We start from the raw sequence: 17,610 nt of genomic DNA on the forward strand, positions 1-17,610 counted from the left end.
CTGTCTCCTCTCCTGTTATCCACATCTCTAAAGTCAGCAATGGAGTTTCATTAGGCTGTAAGTCTGAAGGCTGGTATCCAGAGCCTGAGGTGTTGTGGCTGGATGGTAAGGGGAAAGTCCTCCCTGCTGGATCTTCAGATGCGGTCAAAGGTCCTGATGGTCTATTCACCGTCAGCAGCAGAGTGACTGTGGAGAAGACACAGAGCAACATCTTCACCTGTAGAGTCCATCAGAGGAACATCAACCAGACCAGAGAGACACACATCCAGGTCCCAGGTAGAGAACAGGTTCTTGAGTTATTGATGGTTACACTTCTTCCACTGCAGACAGTTGATGTAGAGTTGCATCACTAATCTGATGTGTTCTATCATTTCAGTTGAACTCTTCATGGACCAGGCAAGTTCTGCTGCTCGCATCACCATCTGTGTGGTTGTGTGCATCATGCCGGTCGTTGCTGTGGTCCTTGTTGTGATGAAATGGGGAGAAAACAAGAGTAAGTTAAATTAAAACTCTTTCAAATATTAATTTCAAAACACAAACACAGATAAACACATTTCATTGATTTTCTGTGTAGAAACCAAGAGAGAAAGAGGGATGTGGAAGACAACATTTGGAACAAGTCTGGAACTGCAGTCTCTGATGGTTGGAGACAGAGAACAGTCCATGACAGTAAATGAGAGGATAAAGTATTTATACAACACAAAGGTTAAACTGGAGGAGGAGTTAGAGAGGAATGGAGGAGAATTAGATCATGTACAACAGGTGATAACAACACTGACGGACCAGAAGAAGGATCTGAAGACCCAGAGAGAGAAACTCATCTCACTACAGCAGGATGACAGGGTGAATATAGAGGAGAACAAGAAGAAAATGGAGAAAACCAACTTCGTGACCAGCGATGACAAGAAGAAAAAGCTTGAAAAGAACAAAACTGATCTGGAGATGAGAAAGGCAGAACATGAAGAACTGTTACAGAATGTAGAGAAACTCCTGGAGTCAACAGATGATATGATTAATAAAATGAATCAAAGGAAAGGCAAACTGGAGAAGGACAAGGATCAATTCAACAAATACCTGAAAGAGACAAAGAGACAGATAGAAGAGAGTCAGAGACAGAAAGAAGAGAGTCAGAGAGACGGGGGCCCGAGAGACGGGGGCCCGAGAGACCAGAGTCAGAGAGATGAGAGTCAGAGAGACCAGAGTCAGGGAGACAAGAGTCAGAGAGACCAGAGTCAGAGAGATGAGAGTCAGAGAGACCAGAGTCAGAGAGACCAGAGTCAGAGAGATGAGAGTCAGAGAGATGAGAGTCAGAGAGATGAGAGTCAGAGAGATGAGAGTCAGAGAGACATGAGTCAGGGAGACCAGAGTCAGAGAGACATGAGTCAGGGAGACCAGAGTCAGAGAGACCAGAGTCAGAGAGAAATGAGTCAGGGAGACCAGAGTCAGGGAGACCAGAGTCAGGGAGACCAGAGTCAAAGAGACATGAGTCAGGGAGACCAGAGTCAGAGAGACCAGAGTCAGAGAGACCAGAGTTCGAGAGAAGAGAGTCAGAGAGACCAGAGTCAGAGAGACTCAGAGACAGAGAGACGAGAGTCAGAAACAGTTAGCATTGTTAGAGAGACAGGCAGCAGTGAAACTTCAAACACAGCAGGCAAAGGGAGAAAAAAAAAAACCTTCTTCAAGTCCTAAGGTTTAATACTTTGAATAAACATTATTTTCGTTTCACATATATCATGTGAAATAAACTTTATATATTTGGGTAAATTCTTTTGTACCAGCAGCTTAAAGCTGAGTATGATGATTCACTTAGTGTTGAATTAGGAGGATATTAAAGGTAAAAATAAAATATAACAGATATATACATTATGTCACCTCCTACATATGCATAGATCAGTTAAAAAAAAAATATATATATATATATATATATATATATATATATATATATTATTTTGGATCAACAATTAAGAACATTTGAATTAGTTATAATAACATTATTATAGTTATTTCAGTCAAGATGTGACCAAAGAGAAGTTTGATCAGTCTTTTTTTCTCCAGGACAAAACCAAAACTAAATCTTTACTGTTCATTTACTTATATTTTATCATTTTTAATTTTTTTTTTAACATTGCTGTGTTTTAAAGTGTTGCTTTTATTGATCTGTTTTTGGTAGGAGATTATTTTGCTGTATCAAATTTAAATTCACGCTTGGCTACTCTCCTATGACATAAATACAACTCTTAAGTGTGTTTGATTTAATAATCCAGAGTGATTTACCTATCTTTACCACTATTACCAAAGATTTTTTAATTTTTTCAATTATATAATTTAAAAAATGATTTCATACATATGTTCTCAAAGTGTCATAGTCTCTACACTATAAGTTCTTTCAGTTCCTAACAGAGTGAACAGCTTTTCCTGCAGGTGAAGTAAACAGCATGAAAGCTCCTCAGAGCACTCCCCGGTCCACAGATGATCATACATGAGTAAAACCTGTGAATCAGTTTTTGTGAGATGCTGTTGTTTTTATATTAGAGCTCTTTTTAAACATATTTTTTAAATGCTACTGATGACTGTTTTTGATTTGTTTTTTTAATGAACAAATAAACTTTTGTCACGACTACTCTGAACTTCTCAAATGTTTTTCTTCAGTTGCCAGATTTGTATTTAAATGTGGACCCCTCTGACCCTGGGTCATATATTGAGTGATTTGTTCATGTTGTATTGTGCAGTTCAGTCTCTTCCTCTGCACACCATAGGTGTTTCTGTGGGTGTGTCTCAGTGAATCAGGTGCTGATGGAGGTGCAGCCTCTGATTGGCCCGTTCAAACAGAATTGCTGCTTCTGGATTGGATGAAGACGGACATCACTGGTTTCAAATCTCAGCAGCTGCAGCCTGCTCTGCACTTCAGACCAGCACAGCAGTATATATGTAAACTGAGTTATCCTAGCCTTCAGACAGTGTGTGAGACATATTGATCAACTGATGATATATTAGTTTGTAAATATTGTATGAATAAAAACACTGAATATGAAGCACTGAGTAGCTTTTGTGTAGGAGTGAGTAGCCTTTTGTTGTGTCCTTATTTTCTCCTGTTCATGGTGGTCAGCAGCTCAGGTAAGGGTTATATCATGTCCTTAAGTTTTTGCTTTCTGTGAGGGAAGTTTAAGGTTTATTTAGACAACTTTATTTTTTATTGTTCTGGCCTTGTACTCTTCTCTCTGAATCTCAATAAATCTGCTGCTTTCACCTGAATTTAACGTACTGGCTTGTACCTTTCTAGGAGTGACCTGATGATGAACACGTCTCTCTGTCAAGAGCTGCAAAGAGAACAACCCAAATATCAGCTTGAGACAGCCTGGTGTCCCAGTGTTAATCTACATGTGATCATTTAATGTGAGCCGCCATTAAACATGAAGGTTATAGTCATCATAAAGGGACTCCTTAAATCTGAAGGTGTATCAGAGTGTGAAGTCTATTTGATTGTTCTAATTTGATAACAGCCGTCACTTCTCTGCAGCAGGATCACACTTCAACAGGTACGTTAGATTTTATTGAATCATCTTCTGTGTTTCTCTTTATCAAAGTTAACATGAACTGTAACTTTAACAAATCAACACTTCATCTGTGGAAAGATATAAATACTATGAGATGTAATATGAAGAACACAACGCTCACTGACTGTGACTGTTGTTCACTTCAAGCTGTTTGAACTTTAACAGAGTTGTGTTTGATTTCTGGAGAGGACAGAATCTAAATCTACATACGAGTAAAACATACTGAAATAGATATACTTAAAAGTGCATAGTAAGCTAAAGAATTTTAACCTCATTCTTTAGTCTGTCTCATAAACTGTATCACCTTGAGGTTTAAATGGAGCCGTTTGCAGCAGTGCCTTCGACCTGCATCATGTGGCAAACAGAAAATAATTACAAGTTTACAGTCTTAGACTGAAGTCTTCTTCAATACTGCATGACGTTATTCTGCAATTTATGTCAAACCCTGCATTTGGCCGTAGACTGACACGTGTTATCATTTCAAACACCCAGGATGTTTCATGTGAAGGAGGGACAATCCCCCCAAACACTGCCCCCCTGTGTCCTCAGTGAGATGGTTTTCCACATCCTGTTCCTGCTTCTGCTGCCACACTGCTGTGGAGGTAACTCACCGACATGTCTTTAGTCCATCAAAATTGATTCTGAGTGATAAGGTTTATTTTGGTCTGCGTCAACAACCAACACGTCCCTCCACAACAAAGGAGCCACGTGAAAATCACAAATAAAAACAAAAAACAAAACAATCACTGAGAGATTCATCAAGAAAATATATATAGAATCCAGCATATACATACACACACATATCTATCTGTACATGCATACGTACACATACACATACATACATACACAAGTACATTCATGCATACATATAAACATGCATACATATAAACATGCATACATATGAACATGCATACATATAAACATGCATACATATAAACATGCATACATATAAACATGCATACATATAAACATGCATACATATAAACATGCATACATATAAACATACATACATATAAACATGCATACATATAAACATGCATACATATAAACATGCATACATATAAACATGCATATATATAAACATGCATACATATAAACATGCATACATATAAACATGCATATATATAAACATGCATATATATAAACATGCATACATATAAACATGCATACATATAAACATGCATACATATGAACATGCATACATATAAACATGCATACATATAAACATACATACATATAAACATACATACATATGAACATGCATACATATAAACATGCATACATATGAACATGCATACATATAAACATGCATACATATAAACATGCATACATATAAACATGTATACATATAAACATATAAACATGCATACATACACAAGTACATTCATGCATACATATAAACATGCATACATATAAACATGCATACATATAAACATGCATACATATAAACATGCATACATATAAACATGCATACATATAAACATGTATACATATAAACATATAAACATGCATACATACACAATTACATTCATGCATACATATTAACATGCACACATATAAACATGCATACATATAAACATGCATACATATAAACATGCATACATATGAACATGCATACATATAAACATATAAACATGCATACATATAAACATATAAACATGCATACATACAAACATGCATACATATAAACATGCATACATATAAACATGTATACATATAAACATATAAACATGCATACATACACAATTACATTCATGCATACATATTAACATGCATACATATGAACATGCATACATATGAACATGCATACATATAAACATGCATACATATAAACATATAAACATGCATACATATAAACATATAAACATGCATACATATAAACATACATTCATATAAACATGCATACACATCCACATATATTTTGGCCAATCCCATGCTGACTAAAAAAGGTGTAGGCTGAAGCCAAGGCTTATCCTGACTACCCTGTAAAATAACTTATACTGTATAGGCAACACTGTGCAAGTAATTATGTTATTTTATAATAAAGCAATATTTAAACGCTTCATTCAGAAACAAACTTACAAACAAAAAAACAAAACACATTTCAATCTCAACAAGCGGTAGTTCAGAAATCTTAGTGAAACCTCATTTATATTACAGTTTATATTACATCCACAACATTTTTTTAAATACACAAAGGGAGTTACACATTTTTAATTCCTCATCACATCTGTTCCAAAGTTTACCTCTCTAACTGACACACACCTCTGTTTTATATTTGTCCTTGTCTTTGTTTTTGTTTTTAAATACCTGTTCCTCTTAATTCATACCTGCTTTCTCTGATTTCAAACAACCTCTGAACACAGTTAGGAAGTAAACTATGTTTTGCTTTATACATTACCTGAGCTGTTTTGTGTTCCACTAAATCATAAAATGTAAGGGCCTTTAAACTAATAAATAATGCATTGGTAGGTTCAAGGTAGTTAGATTTTGTTATGATTCTTATATATGTATTTTCTTTAACTTAAAGATGGAGTCTGTGTTTGTTTTTAAAAAGAAGAGATACTCAAGTAAAATGGTTCTAGGCTTTGTTTATATTTGCCTCAATGTGGCCCAAAACTCATCAAACTTTGCCCAAAACTCCTTCCCTGCAAAATCATTTATGAATTCATTGGTTTTGTGTAAATACCTGATCCATCACCTCCTAGGGCTTTAAAATTAAGGCCCCTGCATCTAGTTTAACCAACATGAATGAACAATTTTTGCAAAGTTCATCATGCCAAAACCTACAAAAAAATATTTATCATTTTTTGTGAACTCCCGACTGGAAGTGCAGAAATTTGAGTTCAATTTCCTATTTGGGCAATTTGCACCTATTAGAACAAACTAGTCCCAGGGTTTTTGTCTGATTAAGTCCTACATCACTCAGTGTATAGTAGACACATTGAACATGAAAATGTATTAATGGATTATTTTTACATCAGTGGGTGTGACTTTGGTGGACGTTCAAAGTTGGAGGTTATTTTGGCAATCTGCCAAATCCTTTAAACCTTAATAATGCTCATCTACAATGTTGGAATTCTGTCCTCATGAATAACACAATTTCTTCCCAGGTGTTCCTCAAGTTATCGGTTCATTTCAACCAATAGTGGCGAATATTGGTGATGACGTCATTCTGCCATGCCACCTCAAACCTGCTCTGAATGCTGCTACCCAAACTGTGGAGTGGACCAGACAAGACCTGGAGCCAAGGTTTGTTTACCTGTGGCGTTCTGGTGAAGAGCTGCTGGGTGATCAACATCCATCCTATGTGAGAAGAACATCTCTGTTCATCAATGAACTGAAGAATGGAAACGTGTCACTGAAACTCTCCAGAGTGAAACTGTCTGATAGAGGAACATACCGGTGCTTCCTTCCCAATATTGACAGAGACGCAAATGTTGAGCTTCTCTTTGGTAAGAGGGTCTATTTTATTTTTACATTGATTCTTAACATGAAGCTTCTTCACTATTCAAACATATGTAAAAATACTTATCCCTTCTATTTCCTCCTCTCTGTTAGGATCTGTCTCCTCACCTGACATCAGCTTATCTAAAGTCAGCGACAAAGTTTCATTAGACTGTAGATCTGTAGGCTGGTTCCCTGAGCCTGAGCTGTTGTGGCTGGACAGTGAGGGGAAGGAGTTCTCTGATGGACCTACAGAGACTCACAGAGGTCCTGATGGTCTCTTTACTGTGAGCAGCAGAGTGACTGTGGAGAAGAGAGAGAGCAACATCTTCACCTGTAGAGTCCATCAGAGGAACATCAACCAGACCAGAGAGACACACATTCAGATTTCAGGTGAGTATTTCCCCATTGTTCATTTTATCTTCTAATAGCTGAGGTGATGTTTTATTAAATTAATATTTTCCTGTGTTTTATCTTTCAGTGGATTTCTTTGAAACCTCTTCTCCCGTTGTTTATATCAGCATCATAGTGGTTCTTGTGCTCGGTGTTGTTTGTGCAGCTGCCTTTGTCTTTTGGAAATGGAGACAAAATCAAATCAAAGGTTAGTAAAGATTTGTGACTGTAATGTGAACAATCAAACACTAGATGTCACCAATGTGTAGGATCATAAAAAGTCTATCCATCAGGGATATATAGAAGTTTGTAAATTATTCAATCATGTAATAGAAAAAAAGGTTTAAGTGTTAATACTGAGTTATGTTCAGTGAGCTGATGGAAGTTTATAATGCATTCAAAATACAATTGAATGGATCAAAAGCGGACCAATAGTTGTAATATTTTATTTTACTCTTCTTAGTTATACACTGTGTGTGCTGTCAGGTATTTCTTTAAAATAATAAAAAAAAATGACCTTACTTTTAAGGAGCGAGGGTACTCAAGGTTCTTTTTGCATCTCTGGTTTTCAGTTTTACACTTTCGCTCAACAAAATTGAACAAAGCACAAACTTAACATTACTGCTCTGTTCTTACATACTCACAGAGGCAAAGCAGAATCAGGATGAATCTGGAGAACCAGAGAGAGAAACAGAGAAACTCATGGCAGGAAAAAATGAGGAGATGGAGGAGAAAAATAAAAGACCTGAAGAAGACTTGCAGAAGAAAGAGAAGGAGAAAAGGAGAAGACTTGAAGACTTGCAGAAGAATTTGGAGGAGAAAAGGAAAACCCTTGAAGACTCGCAGAAGAATTTGGAGGAGAAAAGGAAAACCCTTGAAGACTCGCAGAAGAATTTGGAGGAGAAAAGGAAAACCCTTGAAGACTCGCAGAAGAATTTGGAGGAGAAAAGGAGAAGACTTGAAGAACACTTAAAGAAGGATTTGGAGGAGAAAAGGAGAAGACTTGAAGAAGACTTGCAGAAGGATTTGGAGGAGATAAGGAGAAGACTTGAAGAAGACTTGAAGAAGAAAGAGGAAGAGGAGAAAGACTTGGAAAGAAATGTTCATAGACTGATGGAGCGAAGCAAAGAGGTAAAGAAACAGAGAGATGAACTCAGACATCAAGAAGAGGACATGAAGAGAACCATTAAAGATATTAATGATAAGTTTCAGTCAGCTGAGGAGAAGGCAGAAGGTGACCGAGCTCAGGGATATGTGGACATGAAAAGAGTCGCAGTAACAGCTAAAAATCATCTGGAGAGTAGACAACATGAGGAGGAGAAACTTGACCAAAAAACAGATATACTCCAGAACACAACAGATGATGTGCTGAAAGTGATGAAGGAGAGAAAGAGGGCAGTAGAGAGCAACAAGAGAGACATCTGTGAACAACTGAGGGAGATTCAGAGGAAACTTTCTGAGTACAGACAGAAAACATAAACCGGATACTACGTCACAGCTTCAGATTATATGACGTCAGTTTTTAACTTTCTTTATCAGAAATAAATCAAACAATGAAACATATCAGGTGCAGACAAAATTGCAAACATTAGTTGAATTAGATAATTGTGTTGATTTAAAAATGACTGCAAAATGCTGTTAAAGTGGTGTTTCTAACCTTAACTTGAAATATTTTCAAGCTTTTTTCTTGTAATTATGACCAAGCCTACTGTGTTCAAGTGTGTCCCACATTCAGATGATATGCATTGTATAATTTTATTTTGTGGCATTGTTTTCTTTTGGTTAAATTTTGAGTTTATTCATTTGTTTCACATGCTGTTAATTCCTGCTTTGGAAGTAGTCAAAGTGTTGAATGTTTATCAATACTTTGTGAAATATTAATTAAAACAGAAAAGTAATTTACTCTGGGGCTTTTTCTTCAATCTGCTGCAGATTGAATAAAATAAAAAACACATAAGATGATCATTAATCATCAACTTGATTAAGACAAAAATGCCTTTTTTGAGCTGCTAACTTATTGATAATTACTATTTTAGAGGCTCTTGTTTATTTAATACTGTTTTGGTGTAACACTTTAAATTTCCCGTGGGACGAATAAAGGAATATCTGATCTTATCTCATCAATGTCTTTATTTCCTGATGCACAAAAAAACAGAGAAGGAAAGTAAATTCTGGATCTTGAGAAAAATATGCTGCAAAATGAACAAAGTTATGAAACAGTTCAATTTTAAGACATGCAGTAAACAAAAGCTGAAGTCCTTTGCTTTGCACACAAACTAAAAACAGTCTAAACATATAAAAATTACAATATCTGTCTTTATCATGAAATTAATTAAATTAAATTATGTTTTTTTTATACAAACAGCTTCCTTTAAAATATGTTTTCATGCTGAATATTGAAATGGTACAGTATCTTTAAAGGAAACACCATGCAGAGAAACAATAAGAGACATGCATTCACTTAGAAAGACCTTTTTGTTCAGTCTGTTATAAACAGAGACCCTCTGCGTCTGTCTGTCAGTCAGTTCTGTGGTCATTACCTCAGACCCTGAAATTATCATCAGCACATGTAGAGTCTAAAATGAAACACTGACCATGATGCAGAGCACATATTTCACACATCCTTTAAACCCACATTCTGCATGTGACTCTGCCTGTCTTCACTTTTAAATCACCTTAAATAAAAAGGAGAGACAGAAGCGTCTGACAGAAACACTGAAGGTCTTCAGTGTTGGTAAATCCAGTCCTGTGTGATCCCAGCGGTATGTAACTCTTCACTCACTGCTCTTTGTCACTAACGTCTTTGTTTTCTGTAGTTTGGCAGCTCCCTTTACAAACTTTACAAATGCAGACAATCTTCTGAGTGACTTTGAGTTTTCCAAAGTGAAGCAGTGAGACCAGCACCAGCAGGAGAGCCACCATTAAAACAGTGAAAACCGTTCTGAGGACCAGGTAGGTGTGACAGGAGTGATCTGAGGGGGGTAGAGGCCCACCGGGGAGCGCTGTAGACACAGAAAGGACATAGTGAGAATCTGCATGCCTTAAATCTACCTCTCTAACATCAGGTATATTCTTTCTATTGTTATAAACATTTTTTGTATTTATGGAAAGTTACAATGTTATAATGTTCCAATGTCCTTAAGCAGGCGCTTTTATCCAAAGCGACGTACATACGAGAACAAGAACAACACAAGCAAAGATCTAGACAAGAGGAAACAAGATCAGTAAGAGGAACAAAGAGCTTCAAGTCAGTTTGGGTGCAGGTACTGCCAAGCAGTGTAAAGGCAATGCACAAAGTAAATAAGGAACATCTACAATGAAGGAACCAAACCATTTAAGACCTTCCATTATCATCAACAATTAACATCACCACAATAATGACCAAAGTGCTGGGTCACTCCAGACCTGAACACAGAGTCCCAGAGTAGAGCAGGACAGTGTGAGTCAACTGTAGCTGGAAGACATGATCTGCCCCTGGGGACAACAGTGGAGAACAGTCTAGCTAAGTGCATAGTGCTTCCTAAAGAGCTGGGTCTTTAGCTGTCTTTGGAAAGTAGAGAGGGACTCTGCAGATCGATTGGAACCACCATTTAGGGGCAACAGAAGAGAAGAGTCCAGCTCGTGATTTTGAGGCCTTATCTGCTGGAAGCACTAGGCTCCTTTCAGAGGCTGAGCGTAGCGGGCGAGAAGGGGTGCAGTAGACCTGCATTAGGGGTTCCAGGTAAACTGGAGCGGTTTTGGTTCCTGCTTTGTAAGTCATGATTAGAGTTTTGCATCTGATGCGAGCTGCAACTGGAAGCCAGTGTAGCTGCATGAGCAGGGGAGTGACATGAGCTGTCTTAGGCTGGTTGAAGACCAGACGTGCTGCTGCTGGGTTCTGGATCATTTGCAGAGGTTTAACTGTGCATGCAGGGAGGCCTGCCAGGAGAGAGCTGCAGTAGTCAATGCGTGACATTACAAGAGCCTGAACCAGGAGCTGTGTTGCGTGTTCTGTCAGGTAGGGTTTAATTTCTTAAAGTTGCATTTAAAGCTCCTTTAGAATTCTATGAAACAGACCAAAGATATACTTCTGCCACTTTGTGACCTTCAAAATCAAACCAGAGCATTTCATCTCAACTTAACAACCTCTGCACATTTCTGCAGCAAAGATTTACATGATATGTTGGGCTGCTTAAAGACAGCAGGTCGAGAGTTTTCATCAACACAGTGATTACAAAAGTTTAAAACAAGATTGATGGAGATTTAAAGCTCTGTTGGGGGTTATAGAGTATTTGAAATGAAAAGCGTTATGATGCATGAAATAAAAATGATTTATCAATTAAACTTAATGAAACATCAGTCATTTTGGTAACATGTAGGACACCGGCAACAACAGAGAATTAAACTATCCCAGTGTAGAACAGTTGAACTTTAGAAGAATCAACACATTTCAGAGCAAAAAGACTTGTCTCAAATTCTGCTTGTCTCACCTCTGACAGCCAGCCAGCTCTGCGGTGATTCTCCAAAGTCAGAGATGCTGCACCTGTAAAGTCCTTCATGAGATTTAGAAACACTCCGGATTGAAGTCTCCCCCGTGGATCCGGTGCCGATGTGGACACCGTCTTTATAGAAATCTGCCACGTGTGCAAAAGAGGTCTCTTTACTCCTGCAGCGCAGAGACACCGTGTCCCCCTCCTTCACAGGACGGACAGGACTCTCCAGAATCACAGCACTGCCTGCAAGAAGAAACAAATGGAGCTTCAAAAAGAGCTTCAAAGTTTCAAGGAGCATGAGGAGTGTGTAGTTTTAATTGTTACCAGTGATGGTGATGTTGACGGTGTTGCTTCTCTCTCCTGCTTCACTCTCACACCAGTACCTTCCACTGTCGGTCTTATAAGCAGGCTTGATGGCACAGATGGACTGTGTCATCGTCTCCCAGGTGCTCACACATTGACCTGCTTTATCCTTTACCGTCCTCATGACCTTCAGTCCAGTCTGGACTTGAAAACCCTCACAGGTAAAAGAGATGGACTTGTACTCGAAAAGCTGCAGCTTGGTCGGGACTATCTCAGCGAAAACTGCAGTAGAGACAGAGACACAGAGACATCCAAGTGACTTTCATTCAAAGATCTGACATATGACATTTGTCTGGTGAAGTCCTGACCTTAAGAACAAAAATATATAAGTTCTCAATGATGATTTTAAGAGATCAGAATGAACTGTTACTTACCATTTTCCTGTGAATCATTAAGGTGAACGTGTCCCACCAGAAGAAAGGAAAAAGTCAACGCTGAAGAGTCAACAGAGGAAAGGTTTTGTCTCAGATATATGGAATATTTATTCTATCTGCAATGATTAGAATAAGAGTTTAAAGTCTGCTAAGCATCCAAAAATAATCTTACACATAAAGTAACCTTGAATTCAGAGTCAGGACTCACTCAGTCTGATGCAGAGGGATGTGATCTCCATCACGTCGTCCTTCACACTGATCAGCACACTGAAGTAGAGCTGACTGAAGATGCAGATAAGAGCCTCCTCTTCCTGTGTGGTTAACACATGATGTCACTGCAGACAAGTGTGACTCCAGTAGGGGGGCCCCAGGTCAGAAAGTCCTCCTCAGGTCTATTGTAATAGCAAATGAAGCGCCAACAGGGGGCGTACAACACTCACAAATGGGTTTAGGATCAGATGAACGAAATGTCAAACTGCAAAGTGACCCTGTGTGGTGAACAAAGTGTGACACCTGAGGAAGAATCACAGGAAACACCTTCAACACTCCAAAGCATTGGATTAATAATTAACTGACGGACTAATTAATAAACCAACGACAACTAAACAACAAATCAACAAAACTTAACAAGCACAGAAATCCCTAGAAGTCCTTACTCCTCATGCCTCTGCCTCCTGAAGGCAGCACTCAGGCTTCTAACACCCAGGACCAGGATGTGGGTTCACCTGGACAACAGAAGGGAGGGACCATAACAAGGTCTGGCCATCAGTCTTGGTTCAGGTCCTTCAGGTGTAGGATTAGGGTGAAGTACCATTCATATTCACACCAAGTTGGGAAAACTGTTTAATTTGAGGAGTTACTTCCTGTGAGACTTGACTTGATGAAACAGGGTCAGTGAACTCGGATTAAGGTCCCAAAGTGAAACCACCTAGGTGCAAAACAAAGCGGTACAAACACAGCTTTGTTCCTGCTGCAATCACTGAACGAGCCAGTGTTTTCTTTCTACATACAGACTCAAAACTCTCATTTAACGACTCAAGTCCAGATCTTTTTGTAGTTTTTTTGGTTAATTGTTACTGAAAAGCCTTTTTAAAAGGAACCTTGAGCACTATTATTAAATATTGATTTTATCTTTTTTATTGTTAAATTAGTTTGAGGATATTTTAGTGTGTTTAGCACTTAAAGGTAGTTTGCTTTAACTCCTATTTTCTTCCTTGTTACATCTGTTTTGTAACTGTATGTTGTAATGATCACCTTCTGTACTGTCTCTTTAAGTGACATTTGCTGTATGTTAGTTACCTTGGTAACCTAAGGTCAAGACTGGGGTCAGAGCAGAGTCATCTTCCTGGGCCTCATGCTGCTGGACCGAACATCATATCTGAGTTATGCTTAAGCTTCACCTGCATAAAATAAACGTGCAGCGACAGTAAAGAGTTGTTTTGAGTTTTATTTGCATCTTTACTGACCTGTGGAGCCCCCCCCTGATCTCTACAATGTCATGATCTGATATCTCACTGGCTGCAAAACAAATTTACCTATGGGTACAAATAGAGCAGCCTGAACCTGAACCTGAACCTGAACCTGAACCTGAACCTGAACCTAAAGACAGCTTCAAGATGGTGCACCCCTCAGTTGTGGCCGGCCAGGTGTAAGTGTGTTTGATTTGTAGCTCTTTCACCATCTGCTGCAAAATCTGAGTTTACCTGCAGCCATGGGATGACTTTCATCATCATCATCATCATATTTTCATCATCACCAACAAGCATAGCCTCAAGGGGGCAGTAGATATGAATGGTGTTTGTCTCTAAAGGTCTCTTAAGGTCGCCTTTCAGAGGAGAGGTGAAACGTCTTCAAGGATTTCTACCAGTCCAGTTGCCTTACAGATCAAGCTTTGGACTAAAGGTCTCTCTGTTTACTGCATCAGTATTAAGTACTGTCACTTATCAAGGACTCACTGTAAGTCAGCCGGTGTTAAACAGTCATGAAATGTTCTTAGTGGCTGTGTGTAAACTTTATCTAAACAACAGTCTGCAGAATAAGAGGATGAAGTGTTGAAACTGCAACCCAGAAAGGTCAGGGCAGTCACTTATATTAACACCAACTGTTTAATAAATGCATGGCACAAAGATGTTTCACCGGCTCTCACACGTTTGCCTCAGTGTGCGTGATCGACAAACTAGAACCTGACCTCAGAGAGTTATTTTAAAGGCTGCAGCTCGTCTTATTAAAAGCTGCTCTACATACAATGTGGTCAAACTGCACGTAACACTCTTTAATAACAACCCTGATGCTGCGAGCTCGCTGCAGACCTCAGCTACAGGTTTCCATGAGAACATGTCAGCATGTGAAATTAAATTAATTAGCATTTAGAATCATCATTTAGAATAAACAACTTTATTTTTGCAGTGAGAACACAAGACAGAGCAACTAATGTCAGCACAATGAAATCATGGGGAACAACAGGAAGTCCTTGGATGTAACGTCCAATCCATGTCCATGATGTGACAGATTGAGTCTCCTCATTGGTCAGACGTCTCTGCTCTCTGTGATTTAAAATAAAGAAAACATGAGGAGAGACAAAAAGGAGCATTGATGACAACGTGCCAACTTTTCAACATGCCACCAGATGTTTTCATGAGACACTGGATATGAGAAGTGGTTCTTACCTCGTCGACTGCACTGGATAAGATGTATTCATTTGTGTATTGTTGTTCAGAGTCTGAGGCCGCTGAGTCGCTGAATTCATCTGCTTCTGATTTGGAGAAAAAAAATAATGTTTCAGGTTTTTAGCATTTGAATTGAATGGTTCATGAGGTTTTCTATCTCTCATGCTTCTCAATTGTTCCACTTTTTTAACTCTTCATTACTTTCAAGAGTTTGTAGTCCATGTCACTCTGTGTTGGACATACCTTCTGAAGTTCTGTACGTTGCAAGGAGAGAATACGCTTCCCCGTTTGGCTGTGCAGCACCGGTCGCTTCAGAGACTAAAAGAAAACAGAGAAAACCGGCAATAAAAGAAGTGTCTGTTCTAAATCTGATTTAAATTCAAGTCAGGGAGAAGTTTACGCCAAATGGAGGTAAAGAAAAACGCCTCAGTAGTTCACAGCATTCTTTAAAAAGACAGTCGAGCTTTCTTGAGATGTTAATAAAAATGAAGTTAAGGTGGTAACTTAAATTCAGGAGCAGGACCACACCTAAACCACACCCTCAATCCCCTGACACGCCTACTTAAACGTACCCAGCCTACTCCAACCGTCTATCTGTGATTCTTCAACCCACCCTCCCTCACTTTACTCCACTGCACTTAACCTCTCTCCTTATCCCCTTCTACTCAACTTGTGCTCCCTTCTTCTATGCCCTTGTCTACTTCCAGGTACAACCGGGGTCAAGATCAGCTTGAAATTAAATTCAATTAAATGTTCAAACTTATATCCTTGTGTGGCGTGGTCCTTGCTAGTGAACACTACTACAAATAATGAACACGAGAGATCGAGATCTTTGCAGATAGGGAGCTGGTTTCTGGACTATACTGTGGTTTCCATCCATCCATCCATTTTCTTCCTCTTATCCAGGGTCGGGTCCCAGACATCCCTCTCCCCAGCAACACTTTCCAGCTCCTCCTGGGGGATCCCAAAGTGATCCCAGACCAGGCGGGAGATATAATCCCTCCACAGAGTTCTGGGTCTACCCCAGGGCCTTCTCCCAGTTGGACGTGCCTGGAACACCTCTAAAGGGAGGCGTCTACTGTGGTTTTTAACCCCTTCATATGCATTTCTACCCAGTGGAATTTGAAGAGTTATTTATGTGGTTGCAGTACTGAAGTCTTAAACAGAAGGTGTTTCTGCAGCCAGTCAAGCAAGGTGTATAGTTAGTCACATTCCCAACACATCCCTTGTCTTCCTTACCTGTTTCTGTTTCACTTGGTTGAGGTCTGGTCACTGACCGGTTAGCTGAAAAGCAGACCAGCACAAGACTTCAGTGAAACAAAGCAAAGCAAAATAAATCACAACTTTAAAGTTATCTTTTTCTAACTGTAATCTGTACCTCTGTGTTTCAGACAAAGACAGAGTCCCACCACTATCACTGCCGGCAGCAGCAGCAGCAGCACCGCCGCCAAACACAAAGCCCACATGATGAGGACATTAGAGGACCAATGGGGGGGAGGATGTGTCTCCTCGTGAGGTTCTGTAGAGACTCTTGATAAATTACATTTTAAATAAGACTGAAGCTAACACAGAATATCACTCAGGGTGTTTGTTGTCTCACCTCTGACCGCCAACCAGCTCTCGGGGGATTCTCCAACTTCATAGATGGCACACTTGTAGAGTCCTTCATCAGCCTTTGAGACATTACGGATCATGATGTTTCCATTATAGCCGGTATCTTTCGGTCGGCCATCTTTATAAAACTCAGCTAAATGGACTAATGAGTCATTCTTTGTTATGCAGGTGAGAGTGACGTCTTCTCCCTCAGTCACAGGAACAGCCGGACTCTTCAGGATCACAGAGCCGGCTGAAAGAAACCAAGTGGACCCAGAGGAAGACATCAGTCCACCCCTGAGGGTTTGTTTGTAAAAATGTTGTGATGGAAATGGTGATGCTGAACGTACCAGTGACGGTGATTTTGACAGAGTTGCTCCTCGTTGTTCCGTTGCTCTCACACCAGTATTCACCACTGTCTGCTTCATATGCATGTTCAATACTGCAGCGTCCGACTGATGTCTCCCAGTCGGTACCACAGATGGTTCTTTCAACTCCCAAGATCTTCCTCATCACTCTCCACTCCACTCCATGATCAACTCCCACACAGTCACAGGTGATAGAGTCATATTCAAAGAGCTGGAGGGTGTTCGGAACAATATGGAGAGAGGGTGTATCTGAGGAAAGAGACACATGAGGAAGTGGATGTTTTATAAGATTAGCAAAAGTGAAAGAAATAACCGATTCAAAACAACAGGACTCTACAAAGTCAAGAGGAATATTGAGGTGTTGAATTACAACGATGAGC

General features: G+C 39.2%; 2 protein-coding genes and 1 long non-coding RNA gene across 3 annotated transcripts; 1 reads left to right on the forward strand and 2 right to left on the reverse strand.

Annotated features, from left to right (window-relative positions):
- The first annotated feature begins 2,774 nt into the window (after nt 1-2,774).
- On the forward strand, nt 2,775-7,607 carry LOC117807746 (butyrophilin subfamily 1 member A1-like). The gene is made up of 6 exons (XM_034677145.1): nt 2,775-3,114; nt 3,281-3,536; nt 4,047-4,156; nt 6,668-7,009; nt 7,116-7,394; nt 7,483-7,607. Exons 3-6 carry the CDS (start codon nt 4,048-4,050, stop codon nt 7,605-7,607), a joined length of 855 nt encoding a protein of 284 aa, XP_034533036.1. The 5' UTR covers nt 2,775-3,114; nt 3,281-3,536; nt 4,047.
- A 2,198-nt stretch (nt 7,608-9,805) lies between these two features.
- LOC117807747 lies at nt 9,806-17,471 on the reverse strand. The gene is made up of 10 exons (XM_034677146.1): nt 17,213-17,471; nt 16,870-17,115; nt 16,648-16,788; nt 15,513-15,587; nt 15,270-15,355; nt 12,812-12,914; nt 12,604-12,663; nt 12,191-12,451; nt 11,864-12,109; nt 9,806-10,396 (listed from the first exon to the last, which is right to left on the reverse strand). The coding sequence occupies exons 1-10, from the start codon at nt 17,373-17,375 to the stop codon at nt 10,173-10,175; spliced, it is 1,605 nt and encodes a 534-aa protein (XP_034533037.1). The 5' UTR covers nt 17,376-17,471; the 3' UTR covers nt 9,806-10,172.
- LOC117807002 lies at nt 14,982-15,599 on the reverse strand. The gene is made up of 3 exons (XR_004629852.1): nt 15,513-15,599; nt 15,270-15,355; nt 14,982-15,146 (listed from the first exon to the last, which is right to left on the reverse strand). It is a non-coding gene; the product is annotated as an uncharacterized LOC117807002 (long non-coding RNA).
- Nucleotides 17,472-17,610: the final 139 nt, after the last annotated feature.

Source organism: Notolabrus celidotus, chromosome 23, assembly GCF_009762535.1.
Source record: "Notolabrus celidotus isolate fNotCel1 chromosome 23, fNotCel1.pri, whole genome shotgun sequence".
Taxonomy (NCBI): Eukaryota; Metazoa; Chordata; class Actinopteri; order Labriformes; family Labridae; genus Notolabrus; species Notolabrus celidotus.

Excerpts from the sequence above, each read along its gene's own strand:
- LOC117807746 (XM_034677145.1), top strand. The coding sequence starts at position 4,048 with ATGTTTCATGTGAAGGAGGGACAATCCCCCCAAACACTGCCCCCCTGT. Across the intron at positions 7,010-7,115 it reads AAATGTTGAGCTTCTCTTTG|GATCTGTCTCCTCACCTGAC; the intron begins GTAAGAGGGTCT and ends CCTCTCTGTTAG. Across the intron at positions 7,395-7,482 it reads GACACACATTCAGATTTCAG|TGGATTTCTTTGAAACCTCT; the intron begins GTGAGTATTTCC and ends TTTATCTTTCAG.
- LOC117807747 (XM_034677146.1), bottom strand. The coding sequence starts at position 17,375 with ATGAGGAAGATCTTGGGAGTTGAAAGAACCATCTGTGGTACCGACTGG. Across the intron at positions 15,356-15,512 it reads AACGTACAGAACTTCAGAAG|AAGCAGATGAATTCAGCGAC; the intron begins GTATGTCCAACA and ends TCTCCAAATCAG. Across the intron at positions 12,452-12,603 it reads TAATGATTCACAGGAAAATG|TTTTCGCTGAGATAGTCCCG; the intron begins GTAAGTAACAGT and ends TCTCTACTGCAG.